Source organism: Anser anser (assembly GCF_964211835.1).
Source record: "Anser anser genome assembly, chromosome: Z".
NCBI lineage: Eukaryota > Metazoa > Chordata > Aves > Anseriformes > Anatidae > Anser > Anser anser.
In genome coordinates this window covers 22,798,673-22,816,157 of record NC_139723.1, presented here as the reverse complement: position 1 = coordinate 22,816,157, position 17,485 = coordinate 22,798,673, and the positions used below count along the sequence as shown (strand labels likewise).

Below are 17,485 nucleotides of genomic sequence, written 5' to 3'. Positions count from 1 at the left end.
CGAACAGTAACTTTTCATTCTGCCCTCACTGAGGGTTCAACAATAAGGACAGTCTAGTAGGTCTCCCATTAATTTCCTCAAAATTATTTTGAAACATTAAATACCACTTGACTTTATTGCAGTCACAAAAGATTGAAATTAGTGTTAATTCTATGTAGTCATACTTGTGAACATTTTAGACCATAGCATGCATTTCACTCCGTATATTTCAAAGCGTGAGGAAGCTCTTTCAACAGTAGTTATATCTTGCCACTGTCACCTTGCAGTTGATATAAAAGTGAGGAGAGGCACGTTTTTCCTAGAAAGGTTTTTATCATTTTTTAAATACATTTGTAAGGATTTTGCTATGGCATCCTATTCCTTTTTTTAAAGTGACTGGGTTTTTTGTTTAGTGTTTTGTAAAAATGGAAAGAGTTAAATTTTAACCAGTTGCAAAACATTTGTTAAAAGAGAACTTTTTGAGAACTACAGAAATGTACAAAATTACTTCATATCCAGGGACTGCTGTGAAGTATATATGGAAAAAGAGCCACACTGTTGCCTTGCATTTCAGAAAGTGCCATTACCTCACACTTAACAAACAGAACAGATACAGCAGGCAACTCGAACCTTGTTACCAGAGTAAGTGATAAAAAAACAGAAAGAGAACTCTAGGATTTGGTAGGAACAGCATTTATTTTTTATTAGAGTACTCTTCATCTACCTGGCTGAAGTATTTCAGTTGAAGTCCAAGATGATTGGACAAAAAATGAGTATTTTTATCCCCATACCCTCCTTCCAATCCCCAAATGCACCTTAAGAGGTCTCAACAAGCAAGGAGGTATCATTGTATTTAGGGAACCACACTTGTAAACTGTTTAATCAATTTTAAAACCTGTTTCACCTCTGCAGGCCATACAATTTTTTCCACAGTGTTCTCATTGTGTTTATGTGTTGGTAGCTCAGAAAAAGCGCGTTTCATCACAGAAAAGCCCAAACACAAAGAAAAGAAAGTTAAAAATATGACAAAGATTATTTGTGTTCTGAGTGCTTTTTAGTTCCTTGTCCTGACCACAGTGAGTTCAGCTAACAGTACCTCTGTATTTAACATCAGCATGTTTCACTGGAAACATCTTAACGGCCACCTCTGAACAAGTAACAAGAGTAAAAGTAAAACAAACAAAAAAATCTGGTCCATCAAACTTATCTACTACTGAACTGGAGACAACACCGGGCTGAAACAAGGCCTGTGGGGGCAAATCTGTTACTACCCATTAGCACTGGCCACAGTGGCACAGGCATCTCAGACAGGCGCTGCTGTCCTGACCCACCCTCCCAAACAGCAAATCCTGAACTAATCCCCCAGCATATTACCCAACACAGGCTCTGTCCTGGTTTCTATTAAAATGAAGTAAAAAGTTAGAGAGTAACATAAGCATACGGGGCTATGGAAATGGAATTAAATGCATGAACTCATCCACCTGGAGACCTAAGTCTGAGCATCTGACAAAACCGCCACTTTCAAGAGTTCAGCAAACAGCCTCAACACTGTGAAAAAATAACTTCTGAATGGATGTGATACACCTCAAGATTGATGCATGCTGGTAGATACTTAGACAGAACTACATACAATAAATCAGTACTTCTATTATGTGTTAGTTGTTAGAAGAAAAGCAAAAAGTTAACAGAATAGGCCCTCCCCGTAAGACTTAACAATTTTCACTAGATTTATGTATTTTTAATAGTGATATGCTTTCTCCTGAAAATGTTTTCCATTCAAAGATTTGCTAACAATTAACAATTTTTAGGTTATATTTCTGGACTCAATGTCCAAGTAACTAATTTTAAAGAGGATATTAGACAGTGATAATGACAGAAATTTAAACTAAAACCACTAAGGAGCAAACAGATTCCAGAGTATAAAGCTCTGAATATCTAAAAATTCCTTTTTCTTTGACCTATAGAAAGAAGTATTTTTGTGAACTGCTTTAATGTGGGCCATTTCTACTGTGGCATGATTTCTTAATTACCCCTGCTTACAAAGTAATAGAGAAGCATAGGAAATTAGAAAACAAGGAATATAAAAATCAAACTACTGTTCTTACAAATGACAACATAGGTGGCATGTTTTAATTCTAAGGAATCAGAAAAATCCAGCCAATTGAATAGAAATTTATGGCTGCGTATTTGCAAGAGAAACAAACAGGATTTCCTCGTTCTCAGAATTTCTTACGATGTACACATGGCATGGGACACACATGTGAAAGATGCTTCAAAATACAGTCTGAAAGTGGCAATACAGCAACAGCACTTTCAACATAGCTTTGTTTAAAACCATCCCAGTATGTTCCTCAAGAACGGCTAAACTAATAGGAACACTAATCGGAACCCTGAAACAGCCAAAAAACAAGGAACAGCAAGAAACAATTCTCAGATGCACTCAAGATATATTCCTCCTCAACCTAATTCACAGAAGACAAAAATGTTCCAACATCAAATTAGAAATAAAAATTGAAAATGGCCCTCCTATAACAGCTTCACCTTTATCTAATTAATTTGGCTTTTAAATATATAAAACTGACAAAAGCCTAAACAAACTTGCTGAATTTCTGGAGCACGAAACCCATAGATACGCTTACTACCTACCATTGAGATGACACCTCAAGTCAACAATATCCAATATGCTAGGCCACTAACCTTGCAAGTAAACTGTATTCTACTCAACAGAACTGAATTTGACTTTAAGACATTTGCAGGGCTAATGTGCCATTATATATTCTGCTATTAATCAACAGTAAAGTGCTGAATTGTATGAATTACCTGAATCGCACTCACATTTATGATCTTCAGTTATAGATTTCTTATCAAGTCAAAAGAGCCCTTTCTGTTGTAAAAGCTAAGCTGTTGTGCAAATATTATAAAAATAGGTACTTTAATCAGGAGCTATATACACAACAGAACTTCAGGTTTTCTTTAAGTACAGCTGACACAGTAGAGACGTAAAATCCATGCAAATATTTATAAAGATATTTAAAAATGAAGAAAAAGGGACACTTCTATAGAACTTCCAATACCCTGGCGTACAGCCACTTACTATGTTATAATTATATTAGATGATGTCTAGATCTGGACTGAAAAGCATCATGCCACCAACATGCTTTAGTTTCTTTTGTAGCTAAAGTTGATTTGTAAATTCAAAATACAGCATACGTTTGATCTACTTCTCATTAAAGTGTATCATTAAGTTTGAGGTTTAACTCTGAGCAAACTTCACATCTAGTCACATAACCAGCACAAGCAAGACATTAGTGCATAGGGGAAGGTGTCAGTTGTACATAGCGAGGACTCTTCCCCTAACTGCACGATGCAACAGAATGATTTTCAGATTTAAAATTCAAGTGGATTACCAAGAGAAAAAGGGATTTTCTTCTCCCAAATTTAGTACAAATTTCCAGAGGATCAAGAGGAAAGCAACCTCAGTAACAGCACTCAAAAAAGTCAAACCCAAGTTTGGAGAACTGGTAAGTAGCTCCAAAATTTGTCATGCTATGAAGACAGCATTCTCAAAAAGAGGTCCAAACAAACTGCAAAACGAAACTGACATTTAGGTCAAAATTGGCCAACTGCTGCATAGAAATATGCTCACACACAACAGTCATGATTAAGCCAGTGCATAGAGAAGATAAAAGCACTTATGGTAGTTGCAAATGTTAACAAGTCCATCCAACTTCAACAGTTTAGCAATGAGTCCATAGAAAAAGAATAGAGTAGAGTAGAAATGCTCAAGCAAAACCAAAAAAAAATGACCTTCCAACTGTATAAAATCCACATAACAGTTATAGTATAAAGACATCAGTGGAAAATACTCAACTCAGTCCCAAACACCCAACAGGCAAATAAGACCAGAATAGACAAGCCTTTGGCAGACAATTTTAAGAGTCTAAATATGGCATTACATTTCTAATTAACCCACAAAATATATTATATGGCATATATTAAATACTGGGTAACCAACTCTGCAGATCTGATGCTAACAACACTTTAGCCAATGAAAGCAAGATGGAGCAAGCTAAGGGAACGCTGGTGTACCACAACAGTGCTCAAGGAAAACACAGTCACCAAATCGTGCTTCAAAAACAGTACTCTAGGGCTCCGTGCTATCATCTGTGGAGCAAAACAAAGTCCTCTAGTTTTTCAGGGATGTGGCCTGTGTAGTATATGTTATGATTTGCTATAACACGAGCAGCCAGACACTGCAACGTAGTATGATTTATGGGCTGGATTAAATTTTTTGCTATCTCCTTCTCATCCAGTAAATCACTGGCAGTTTGTTTATGTGAGTTTGTGGCATCGAAGTGTGAACCTGACTTGATGAGAATATTCATGATGTCTGGATGGTTGTTCAGTGCAGCAATGTGTAACGGACTGTTGTTATCAGAGTCTCTGACATTTACATCAGCACCACATTCCACCAGGATAGCAGTAACTTGTAGAGAAGGGAATTTACAGACTGGGTAGCGACCCACACATGTAGTATTATTGTCAACAGCAAGGTGAAGCGGACTGAAGTTATTTTTCCCTCTAGGCTGAAGCTTAAGAAACTTGTAAATAGTCTGTTTCTTAAAATACTCCTGTTCTGAGCTGCAAGGTACTTTCTCCAACAAGCAGATTAAATGCAAAATAATGGACAGGGCTTTGTTCAACTGTATTGGATCAGGAGGACACTGGGTTTGTTTCATGGCCCGCTCTATTTCTAGAACGCTTTTGCACAGTATGCCCATCAGATCATCAAATGTAACAGTAGTGCCCAGTAGGCCTTTTGCCCTATCCTGCAGCATGAAGGAGAAAAGCTCAGCAAATGACAGCAAACTGCTGGCCGTCATAGGGCTCAGCGGATCTAAATTGTTCTGCTGCATGTCCAAAGCGTATTTCCATAAGTTGATGCAACGCTTAAAGTTTCCAGAGTCTGCATAGACAGCACCTCTGTATCTAATATAGTAGGATGTATCTGGGTGAGAAGGGCCAAGAATACGTTCTCTAATCAATAGTGCCTGCATTCTCATTTCGTCAGGGTCTGCAATAAGATTTTCTAGCTCTTCTGAGCTATTCACCTCTTTAGCATAATCATAGGCCATAATTAGTGTTTGTGGCACAGGTTTGCTCAGGATATTAGTCCTGTCACTGTATCTCATCTCCATAGCTCGCTTCCAGTATTTCAAAGCACCAAGCAGATCTCTCTTTTTGTCCACAAACGTTGCTCCTAGAAGTTCCAGAGCATTTATGCATTCAGCCTTACTGGTCTGTACGTGCTGGGTCAGAAAGTCCACAATATTCGTGTGGCCTGTCACACTAGCTGACAGCAAGGGAGTCATTCCATAACCATCCTTTTCCATTTTAGCACAATACTTGAGAAGCATCTTCATTATCTCCAAACTTCCAGATTCTGCACAATCGTGTAATGCGGTGTTTCCTAGCAAGAGAAAAAAAATCAATTACACAAACAATTAAATTATAGCCTAAATCCAGCCACGTTAAGAGTTAAAAAAAAGTGCTTTGACATCTACAGACTATGAAAGGCTTAAATGAAAAGTTAAGATATTTAAGATTGACTAAAATACCAAGGCTACAAGGCAGTTAAACAGACAAAAATGTTTGATATTATTGCCTGAAAGATTTAAACAGCTCTTAAGATCCTTTTTGTCTCATTATTCCAAAAAAAAATAAAAAAAGAGTAAAAACAGAGTAAAAACAGAATCCTCCCTTACATATGAGATTTTTTTAATCTGCTTTCAAATATGAAACAGAAACCTAAGCTTGTTAATCTCCATGTTGTTGTATTTTCCCTTCTCCCCTCATCAAATTTCCTTCCTCCATATCTCCAGACATAATTAAAAATATGATCTGCATGAAAATTAAAGCTGGGCTAACTCAACAAGAAGAAAAAAAATGTCTTCAGCACAACATGCAGCCATCTATCTTGTGTCTTATCATTTACATTCAGATTACTCTTCGTAAGCCTGTCATTGCATATTCTCTAATTTAAAGGCACTCCAGTACTAACACTGTGTTGAGATTTCTTGCAAGCACTAAAGCCACTTCATTGAAAATCACGTACACAGCAAATTAGAAAGAAAACATCGGGCACAACAGTTAAATATTTAGCTATTATGATTCAAATAGATGAAAATTTTGCTCCGTTTCAAATATGAGCACTTCACTGGAAGAGAAGAGAAGAAGATGGATGACAAGCTCTCCCAGTCCTCTCCCAACATAAAGCCTCACGCCACTGATTGTTCTTGAACCACACAATTGAAACCCACCTTGTTCTTTATACATATTATATGTACTACAGATTCAGGCTTACGAACTTTTCAACCTCCCACTAAATCAACAAGAAATAATTAACAGAAGGCTTGTGTAACTACCCACCACCCCCTCCATTAATTTTTCTTATATCATCAGCACTGCAAAATCCCAGTTAACCGGTTATCAGACCATCCATTTCTGTTGCACTGCCAGCAAGTTTCTATATTCTCAAATGAGACCTTACCCAAAGGCTGTCTGTCCATTTATAGTCATCAGCTTTTGCCTTTAAAAACTGAAAGAAAGGTTTGCTAAAACTTCTGTATTTGCATTTTTGGCAGGCTTTTTTATGCCGACAGTGATTTGCAGTGAGCTTTGCTGTTTCTAGATCTACAACAGAACTATAGCAAGTTAGGAAATAAATTCTTGAAATCTTCAGCCAATGTTTGGGAAAGTTTGTAGTTGTAGATACATAACTTACTAATCTGAACAGCTTAGTTTACCTTCATAGATATCTTTTTCTTTTCCTGGGATCTGATCTCTACAATGTGCAATTCATTCTTCTTATTACCCAGCCAATGAAACAAATTAAAAGCATGTCTGAAATCTGTCTGAAGAGCTGAACGCTGTATGTAGACAAACTAAATGGAGTATTACCTCCATTCTGCTTTCCACTGGCACATCTTTCTGCTGTCTTAAATACAATAAATTCAAATACAGAACATTTGAAGTTGGTACATGTATGTCTCTATATATAAGAAAAAAGATTCATAGTTATGAAATACATTTCAGAAGTAGTTATCTTCCTTTCCCATTTCAATTCTAGGAACCTCCTGTAGATCTATACAAATAATGTTAACATCTTCTAGTTTTCTAGTATGTGACTTCGGAGGCCCCCCCCCCTTTTTTTTTTTTCCTAACAGGACACAGTAAGAGGATATGAAGTTGAAGTATGAAGAAAAATCCCACAAAAGCAAAATTGAGAAGTATCTGCTCAAGCCATGATGATTGTCCTCTAAATTCACAAGCAGAACCAGATACTTTAGATTCACAATGTGAACTTGTATTCTGTCTTTTGAGTTACAGCTTACTGTGTAGTAGTCCGCTTTTATCTGTTGATATGCCCCCAAGACAAGAAAATATTTACTGAACACTTTTTTGACAAGTCATGGATGGGTAAAAAGCAGGAGGGTGTGACTGAGGTCCTAGTGGGGGAACCGAGGCCAAGGTCTGTGTACCCATTAGAACACTTTAATCTAAACATACTTCTGCTATCCACAAAAACTTTCTCAAAGCTTTACATGTAAATCAGTCTGCTGCTTTTTCCTCTGACTGGTTTGTGTACCATCTGAGGAAGGACTAACAGCACATTTTAAGACCTCTTTGTTGCTCCCATTCGCAGTAACTATAACAGTGAAAAGGAGGAACAGTAGCTATTCAAGACAATCTTGATTCAAACACACCAGATACTTTACCTGCCACACTAATCAAACCCATACAAAAGATGTGCAAATTGCTATTTTCAAAAGCTGAAATTTAATAGTTTTTTTGCAGTTATAGCAGAAAGACAACTACAGACATATTTTATCAATCAACCAGTATTAACTGCTAGTTCCAAACAAAACAAACAAAAAACTCAACAAACAAAAGAAAATATCGTATTTCATACAGTGAACGTAACTTGCAAAATACTATTTTCCTGATAAATTTTGCAATAGCTGCCAATTATTTTACTATCACTTCTTAAAAAGTAAACAGAGGATGACACCCAACACAAAGTGGCACCTGAAATTATCTATTAGATCAAGACTCATGAAACTAAATTCAGGTCATACAGCGGCAAGTGATTTTCAAATGTTAATACCTTAGGCAATTATTGTCAGTAATGGAGAGTGTTAAGTCAGCACTGGTTTGCTCACACTACAGCCTCTACCAAGACTAATAAAGATTTCAACCACAAGAACAGATTTTTTCCAAATTCAGATAGATTAAAAGTTTGGCATGTGTAGTTTATCAAATGTAATCCCCTCTCTCTGTACCTCTATACCCCAATATTGACAGGCATGAGACCTTTAAATTCCCAAGATGGAATGAAGTCACAAGCAGACAAACACACAAGAGGAACTTGCCAAAATACACACGTTATGCAATTCTTCTTGCTGTGCTGGGGAAATCCAGTTAAAACGCAACTACAGCACCCAAACTGCTGCTCCCTGGGCTGTCGGCACTTCTGAGCTTTGTGATGGCAGCAAAACCAGACGGGTCTGGGTGCCAGCTGCGCCGCCAGCTAATACGGCCGTTTCAAGGTGTGTTCAAGTCCACATCCCATCCTTCACAGCAGAGCTCCAAAACACTGGAATTGGCACCCGTTTTCTACCTTCAGGTTAACATTTTTAGGAAATTAAAAAAAGTCGTAACACAGAAGTATGTTAAAGACTAATCAGGCAAAATGCCAGAGCATCACTGGAGTTCTTACAATTGCTTCAACTATTAATACACTTTGCTGGCTTTGACAATTGAATCCATGGTAGCTATTCATACCACACATTGCAGATCCATCACCATATAATGCTGCTCTTGAAACTCTTATCAGTTGCCAGGCTTATATGCTATGACACATTAATACTGCAAAAACCCACACACATTAAGCTTAGCCATTGTCTGGGTAAATTCAGGCCCAAACCAACAACTTAGTATGTCACTAACTTACAGCGCAGCCTTGCAGGACATGTGGGAGTATGCCTAGAACCCCAAGAACTTCATTACTCTTTCCAATCAGACTGTCCTTCATTAAAAAGATAAATTAATTTCTTAGTATTACAACTGACTTAAACAGTAGTTACTGACAGCGTTATCAGAATTAGGGTAATTTTTTCTAGCTACTTACACTGCAGTAGCCCTTGGAGACCTACTAGAGCTACTTCTAACAATGTGCAGACTGAAAAAGGAAGACCATCACCACTAATTTTTAGCCGCTGCACCTCACTTACTTTGACTGGATGGTGTAAATACAGCAGTAGGAAGGAAACACTGCAGTACTTGAGAGATGCTGCAGTGGCCTTAAAGATATTACTTCTGTGTTCCAGATACTGCCCAGGAGTTGAACAGTTCAAATAAATTAACCATTATTATGAATTTAAAAATTTCATCCATTTCAGAAGCCAATCGGTCTAACTTTTGTAATGTATCTACTGCTGTATTAAAAAGGAAAAAGATTGAAAATAAGAAAGTTATTTGAAAGTCATTCTCTGATAAGCATTTTTCTAAGGGACAAATAACTTGAATTTGACCATCATCTTTGTTATGTGGCTTTGTTGTGGGTTTTCTTTATTGTTGTTTGTTGCTTTTTAATTGTGCATGAATAATTCAAAAAAGAATTACTTAAATTTTGTTAAACTATTTTCCATTCTGAAATAATCTGCAGGAATTTGATCACATATAGAAGACTGAGCCTTTCATGCTGCTTAATAATCAGCATCATTCTTGCACAGGAATGAAATTGGACTGGCAATGTTACAGTAGGCATGGTACTTCTCTGCTAGGAATTGAATGCCAGGATACTGCATTGCTAATACTGCTTACAAGCTGTTTCTATCTGTATTAAAAAAAACACTATTCACATTACCTAATAACTTCCTCTAATTAAGAGGAGCAACAAAATGAAAAGGAATAACCATCACCTTCAGCTCTCCCAAATCTTGCAAGAGCAGATAAGGAAAAAAGTTACGGTCAGTTGACACCATAGCTGCACATTTCATTCCTTCGTTATAGTCCTTCTTTAAAAGTATTATGAACATTACACAATCATTACTATGTATCCCAGATTTAATTACCTAATTTTCCAGTATTACAAAAAGCTAATTGGGGTGGGGACTCAAATTTACAACGAGGTTGTGTCTTTGTTTCAAAACAAATAATTCCCCAAACAGACTGGTAGCTTGTGACACAGCAATTACACAAAGTGATTTGACTTGATTTGCAAACAATATCAAGTACCTCCACTTCTTTATTATGTTTTTAATATATATAATATTACTTCCTTATTTAATAAATAAATAAATAATGCCTGATCAGATTTCTGGGTAGTAAAAATTTATTATCAGTCTGATTTCATATCTGGGATCTGTTCCTGAAAATAAACACTGAGCTGTTCAACATCAAATAGAAGAGAAAAAAGATTTGATTTGAGTGACTGACCAGTGTGTAAAGCTAGTCAGATACATCTATTTTAGCAGCCTTGCAGATAAAATTAATCACTCTTTTAAAAGTGTAGCTGTTCACGTAACACTGATTTTCAACACAGTACTGGAAGCAATTAAATCCTTCAGCAGCTGTACTTTTGTTTTTTTCATATGTATTGATACATACATACAAATATGGACAGTGCACAAGAAATCCCTTATACATCTTTACATTCAGTAAGCATAACAAAGAAAAGCTAAAGGTATGTCTTCCCTTTATGAAGAAATCAAGTAAAAATTGCAAAGCACTGCTAACCTCAGCAAGCTTTAATCTACTTTCCATGTTCTGTAAAAGAATAATTGCTCCCCTTGCTCACAAAATTATTTCAGGATAACTTGTATTATTAAGATTAACAACACAAAGCTCATTTTTAACCATTTAATTTCAACATAATCTCCTTTTTAGTTGAAATAAAAAAGACTTTTGTTTAAACCGTTTCCTTATTTAATCTTATTTACAGACATTTTTACTGAAGTTATTTCACATACCATCACACACAAAATATCCACAAAATGCAGTGCACTGTGTCATGCAATATTAACCAAAAAAGGAAAAAAAAAACAACCAAAATAATAACGAAAAAAAAAGCACAGGACACTTTTAGAGCAAGGCTTTTACTCACAGGGGAAAAAAAAAAAAAGAGATCTCCTTGCTTAGCTTTTGTTTCCCCAAAAAATGAATCTTGGCAAGTATACAAGACAAAAAAAAACAAAACTCAGAAGAGAACAAACCTGTCAGACTCCTTAATGTTTACTGCAAGGGAAAATTAATTATTTTTAAGGCGTACTAAACCACTCTGATCGTAGAGCAAAAAGTGGGAATCTACCTAATCCCTGTATTTCTTAGCCTAATTCTGTAAAAGATTTTCTCCTTCTCAAGAGGTTTGAGCATTATGCTTTCCAGTCTCCCACACGAACAATAACATGGAAACAGCAGTAGCCCTTGTCACAGCACCGCTGCGTGTATAACCTTGATAAACTACCTGCAGTGACTGAGGTCCGTACGCTTCTGTAGTTCCCAAACTGAACAAGCAAAGCGAACAAGCCTCATCCTTCATGCTATGTTATAAAGCTATTCTAATATACGCTATATATGCTAATATGTGCTATATGTAGTATAACTTAGCAAGATTTTGAATTGCAGTGTTATTTTGCATTTTCAGAAGGCATGCTTTCCTCCAACTGCTACAGTACGGTAGTATGGAGGACCATAAATGACAAAGAAACTGTGCTTTCGACTGAGCATTCCTGTGCAGATCTCAAGAGGATCCTAAAGGAATGCCTCGTCCAGCAGTTCTTACAGCATTTTCTAATACTTTGGAGGGTCAAAAACTAGTCTTTTGGCTAGCAGATGTGTCTGCTAACAACAGGAGGGGGACTGGGTTAGCGAAGACCATCAGTAAAATACAGGAATATGATGCTGAAGACAGAGACCACATTCCAAGCGGCTGAGCAATGGAAAGAGTTACAAGCCATGTTCAGAAAAAAAACCACCTCCCTCCCTTTCAAGTAGATACTCTGGGAAAAGAGTCCTTATTCCCTGTGCCATTAAGACCATCCAGGCTATCGGTGCTTGTGTACCTATCTATTATTCAACTTGTTAATTGCAGAAAAGAAAGGAACAAATCTACATTATTGCAGCAGGCCTGGAAGAGGAGGATAAAGAATAATGCAGATTATCAAAACATGCATAGCCAACGTTCATAATGCAAGACCTATGTACTTTTGACTCCAGACAAAAAACACAAGATCTCTTTAAAATGGTCTGCAAGCAAAATAATTTTTTGGGGCAATTACAAAATACTTTGATTTAAATATAAAATCCAGTTCTGACAAACACAACCCCATGTATATCATCAAGAAAGCCCAAATCTGTTGTCTGAAGACATGGCCAAGACTGCTACCACCTGAATTACAACAGTAAGCATTTTTCTCCCTGTGCTGACCTGCTGGCCTCAAGACGACTGTGCGCAGAAACATCAGTGAAGCTCTGTACTGAGCAAACCAGAGGACTTTTCCTAACACGGTAAGCCAGCACTGAACTTACAGATTGCTGGCAAGATTTGCCATGCAGGCGAACAGAAAACCGCACGCAGCCAAAACGCAGAAGGTTCCCTCCTCACCCACGAGGGTCACCTCTAGGGTTCCACCTCCTCAGGAGAAAAACTTCAGGTTTCTGCTACTGTAGTATTTATTAGTCGTGTTGTCCCTCCTTTTAAGAGCAACTTAAGAGCTTTAAGAACTTTAGGATGTACTAGTTTTTTTTTTATTTCTTAATAATAATTAGCTGTTTTAGACATTATTTTATACCATTAAAACTTGTTAAGATTTGTTATTTTTAGTTTATAGCTTCTCCAAACAGGAATAACATCTCTGAGAAGCCTCTGAATTAGGAAGATTAAGCTGAATTAACTCACTTGGGAAGTGTTGCTTTGGCTGTTTTTGCTTTTACAAAAAATAAGAAAAATAAAAGATACCTGCATATATATTTATTATTTCCCACAGTGCTAATAGGAAAAAACTACCCTTCTTAACCCACTTATGACTTTTCCCCCCCTTGCTTATGTGGTTTGTGTAACCTATTTTTTTTTCTTAATCTTTAGTTTTCATTTTTGTTGCCTACATTCTTCACAGAACTTTCGGGCAACTGTGAGAGTCAGATCTGCACAAAAGCAGATCAAAGCCAACAAAATGCTCATATTTTAAATACCAAACTACAGCCCATTTTTCCCAGTACTGCACTTACATACCCCAAACAACCTGCTACCACCTTCTTCAACACCATCTCCTGAAAGACTGTGCCAGACCTACACCTCACCTCACTGTAGCCTGTTATCTGACTCAGACTCAAGTCTTTACGAAAACCCTAATCATACCCTAGACGTACTTGTGCACTTCCCCAACTCTCCTTCAAGAGCCTTTGCGTTCTGAATTTCAGTAGTCCTAAACACTGTTGCAGGATTTTACCCGTATTTTAGAATTAGAATTTCACTACGTTTTTCAACTGACCTTTTACACCCTGCCTCAGCAGTCATCCAGATTTTTAGCAATCTTTGACCATACCCATTTTTTCATCTGAATGTATTTTGAAGTTTCCCTGGAACTACTAACATAAACATCTTTATATCTTTCCCAGCCCTAGCACTTCCCCGTTCTGAAAATGTGAATAAAATCCTATCTTAGAATATCAAATTCCAGTGTAAAAAACACAATGGGTGGCTCAAACTCTTTCCTGGTTTTGAGAATAACTGTAAAACAATCTGTAATTATCTCCCACAACAGCACTTTTCCAAACCTACCTCTATGAAAGCTGCATAGCTTTGTTCCTATGAAGAGCTTTGTAATTCTAATTGCTGAAAAATTTCTACTACGTAAAACTTTTACTTCTTTCACAGAAAAAGGCTTCCCCCCGTGAATGGCCCAGGAAAGAGCCTGTCTAAAGTTCAGATACAGGGACTGCAACAAGTTTTCCTACTCTAAAACAGACCACTCAAGTTCTCTTTACCTCCCTACTACACCACCCCTATGCTTTGTCTATTCTTTAACGAACAGCCGGAAGAAGCAAAAAATGAAAATAACACAGAGACTTAGAGGTGGAATATGATAACGTAGAATAAATCCTGATGGAAATACTCATTTTGAAACTAACAGCTACTGAGCATTTTTTGCAAACCAAAGTTCAGAAGGTGAGCTGTTGAGCCTCAGCCACCACAACACCCATACTGCTGTAAAATTTAAGGCTACCCAGTTTGGCTCAGTTCTTTGTCTTTCCGCAGCTGACATTCACTTTCAGGTTTTACACTAGTTACTTTCTCTCTTCCTCTACATTGTCACTGCTTATTAAATAAGTTCAGAGATCAGACAGGCTTAAGATGTTGAAAAGAAGTATGCTCCTGTCACGTGAGAGAGGATTTCCAAACACAAAAAGGCAGACCATACCTGACCAATAGGTATTATTTACACACAACCATATGTGCGCTCTGCAGTTCAAAATATAAAATGAATTTTAATTATCTAAAACATATCCAATCCAACTTCTTTATTTTTAATCAGTAAGGATCGATTATACCATGGGAATTTTTGGTTATGGGCTCAAAATGTGAGTCACACCAGAAACTAAAAGAACCATAGAGAGGAAGGAATTAAGATAACAAAGAAACTGAGAGCAATAAGAAAATCCTTAGGAAAGCACAGCTGCCTTTCAGTTTTTAAGCAAAGAAGCAAAAAAAATTAATGCAGTAGAAAAGTAAATAAGAAGGACAAGTAAATTAAAGCCTACTCTACTGACACAAAATGAAGGGAAAAAAGAGCCACAGATTTTTTTTCCTGTTACATCAGACACTTAACAGCTCTGTTCTACCCATACCTATCATATGAAGGAATATATTTTAAAAAAGATGCACATTTTATGCTTAGCTTGTTATTCCACGAACCCTGTCTAGAAAAATGACATTTTTGTCCTATCACAAGTCCATGATTCATAAGCAAACTTAAATCCTTACAAAGGAAGATTTATTTTGCTCTGCCCACCTCTATGACAAATTGGTAGTTTATCTTGATTTACATTAACCCCGCATATCTGATGATTTGCTGAAAGAAAGCAGCTTTTTCAAAGAGATCACCCTCACATTTGGCATTTAACAGTATCATATAATAATTTAGACACAAAGTAAATTTTGATATAAATTAACTGTATATTATCCTGTTACACATATAATTTAGCCTTAAACAGACAAAGTATTATACTACAGTAAGGTGTATTAACAGATTAGTAACATATATAAAAAAAAATAAACTGCTGAAACACAATCCTGCCTCAGCGAGTTAAAAATTAACTGTAACCTGAAATACTTGGCATGTTTTTTAGGCCAGTATCACATTCACATAAGAGTCCGAGATGTTAAAAAAAAAAAAAAAGTGGTTAAACCAAGGAGCCCACATACTTACAATCACAACAAAGTGAGAGAAATTGTCACTTTGACAGTATAATTGCAAAACAGGGGCAGAGACACGTCCTTCGTGATCTGTGCAACCCTGGAAGTCCTTCTGTTGTAGTCATAGTCACCTGAAGCCTCATTTCTTTAATCCTAATACATGTTTTTGTTTTGACATGGAAGAAGGGCCCAAAAGGATTCAAGAATTTGAAGGGAGAGGTGGGTGAAGAGCAAACTAGTTATTCATTTCCAAAGTAGAAAATATTTTTTCTTTTTTATGCGTCTTTCCCCATTATAGCCTTAGTGGCATAGGCCAGTTTTAAATACAGCTTGTTTGTTTTAAGAAACCGCAAGAAAACAAGAATATATGCTTGTATATTGGACTGTATTACAACATAAACATACAAATGCTTACACAGCAAAAGTTTATTAGCTTTTCCCATGTTCGCATGACTTTTTAAGAATTTGAAGCCTAAAATTAATCAATTTAGAAAGAAGTTACAGTCAGTGTTAACAAGGAAGTATGCTGAAAAAAACAGTAAAAACATGGCTAAATACACTTCATCTCTTACTCATCCACATGATGAGACTAGAAGAATATTTTTGGGTCCTCACAGCCTCCTAAAGGAGGAGGAGGAGTTCTACCCCTTTTTGCCACAAAATATAACAATTAACTTACCTTACCTGAAAATAAAGCAATTAACTTACCTTTAACACTTTTTCTGTTAACATCAGCGCCTTTTTCAAGCAGATACTGAGCAATTTCTTTGTGGCCTTTGTAGCACGAAATCATCAAGCATGTATGCCCGTGGCGGTTCGACACCTCCAGGTCTGCTTTGTGCTCCACCAGGTACTTCACTATCTCCAGGTGGCCGTCGAAGCAGGCAGCTCGGAGCGGGGTCGAGTTCGTCAGGGTCGTGTTGTTGACAGAAGCACCGTGGTCTAGCAGGCACTGAACCACCTTCAGGTGGCCGGCAGCCGACGCTGCCCACAGCGGCGGGGCTCCCTCGATGGTCTCGCCATCGAAGTTGACCGACCCGCCGACCTCTATGGACGCGGCGCAGTGCTCCAGCAGGTACTCCACCATCTCAAGGTGACCGTAGCGGGCCGCCATCAGCAGCGGCGTGGCCCCGTTGGTCTTCTCCGACACCAGCACGGCCACCTCCTCCCTCGTTTTGCTCGCCAGCAGCTTGGAGAGGAGCCGCAGCTTGCCATCGCGAGCTGCGTTGAACACGGCGGTCTTCAGATCCATCTAGCCTGCGCCCCTCGGCTCCGAGCCCGGCGACCAAGGAGCCTACTGGCGGCACGCCCGCCGCCCGCCGCCTCCTCTCGGACGGGACATGGGGGGGGGGGGGGGCTCCGCGCCGGCCCCCAGCGGCCTGCCGACGACCTGCGGAGCACACAGACGAGTCGCGACGGCCGAGTCGCGACCACCAACGCCTCCCTCTCCCCCCCCCACGGCGGGACCCCCGCGATGCGCCCCTAGATGGCGGCGGGGAGACGCGGGACCTGCAACCTCCGGCTCCCCCCGGCTCCCGGCTGCCGCCCGCGCCCAGGATCCCTCCCCGCCTGGCCCCACCGGGTCCCGCCGAGCCTCGTGAGGAGCCCCCAGGGCCGCCGTTACCTCCCCGCGGCGCCGCCGCCCGCCTCACAGCCCAGCGCCCACCGCCCCCCGCCGGCCCGCCATGACAGCCCGACCGCCAGCCGCGGGTCTGCCAGCGGGCGCGCCGCAGCCCGGGGGAGGGGGGGAGCTAGGCCGCTGCAGCCAATGAGAGAGAGGCGCGGGCGCCCGCCAGCCAATGGAGAAGGGGAGGGGGCGGGACTACGCCGCCGCTCCAGCGCGGCGGGCGGGCGGGCTGCCCCGAATGGCGGCGGGCGGGGCAGGGCCGTGAGGGGAGGGGAAGGGAGCGGCGTGGGGGGGGGGGGGAGGCGCGGCTGGGAGGGAAGGGGTATCGCGGCTTGCGGCTCCTCGGGGACCGAGCTGCGGGCATCGACACGCCGGGCCTGCAGAGGGTCTGCCAGACCCGT

General features: G+C 39.3%; 1 protein-coding gene across 1 annotated transcript; it reads right to left on the bottom strand.

The window, feature by feature from the left end:
- Nucleotides 1-656: 656 nt before the first annotated feature.
- On the bottom strand, nucleotides 657-17,212 carry FEM1C (fem-1 homolog C). The gene is made up of 3 exons (XM_083816881.1): nucleotides 17,082-17,212; nucleotides 16,166-16,847; nucleotides 657-5,449 (listed from the first exon to the last, which is right to left on the bottom strand). Exons 2-3 carry the CDS (start codon nucleotides 16,707-16,709, stop codon nucleotides 4,140-4,142), a joined length of 1,854 nt encoding a protein of 617 aa, XP_083673007.1. The 5' UTR covers nucleotides 16,710-16,847; nucleotides 17,082-17,212; the 3' UTR covers nucleotides 657-4,139.
- Between the last annotated feature and the right edge of the window lie 273 nt (nucleotides 17,213-17,485).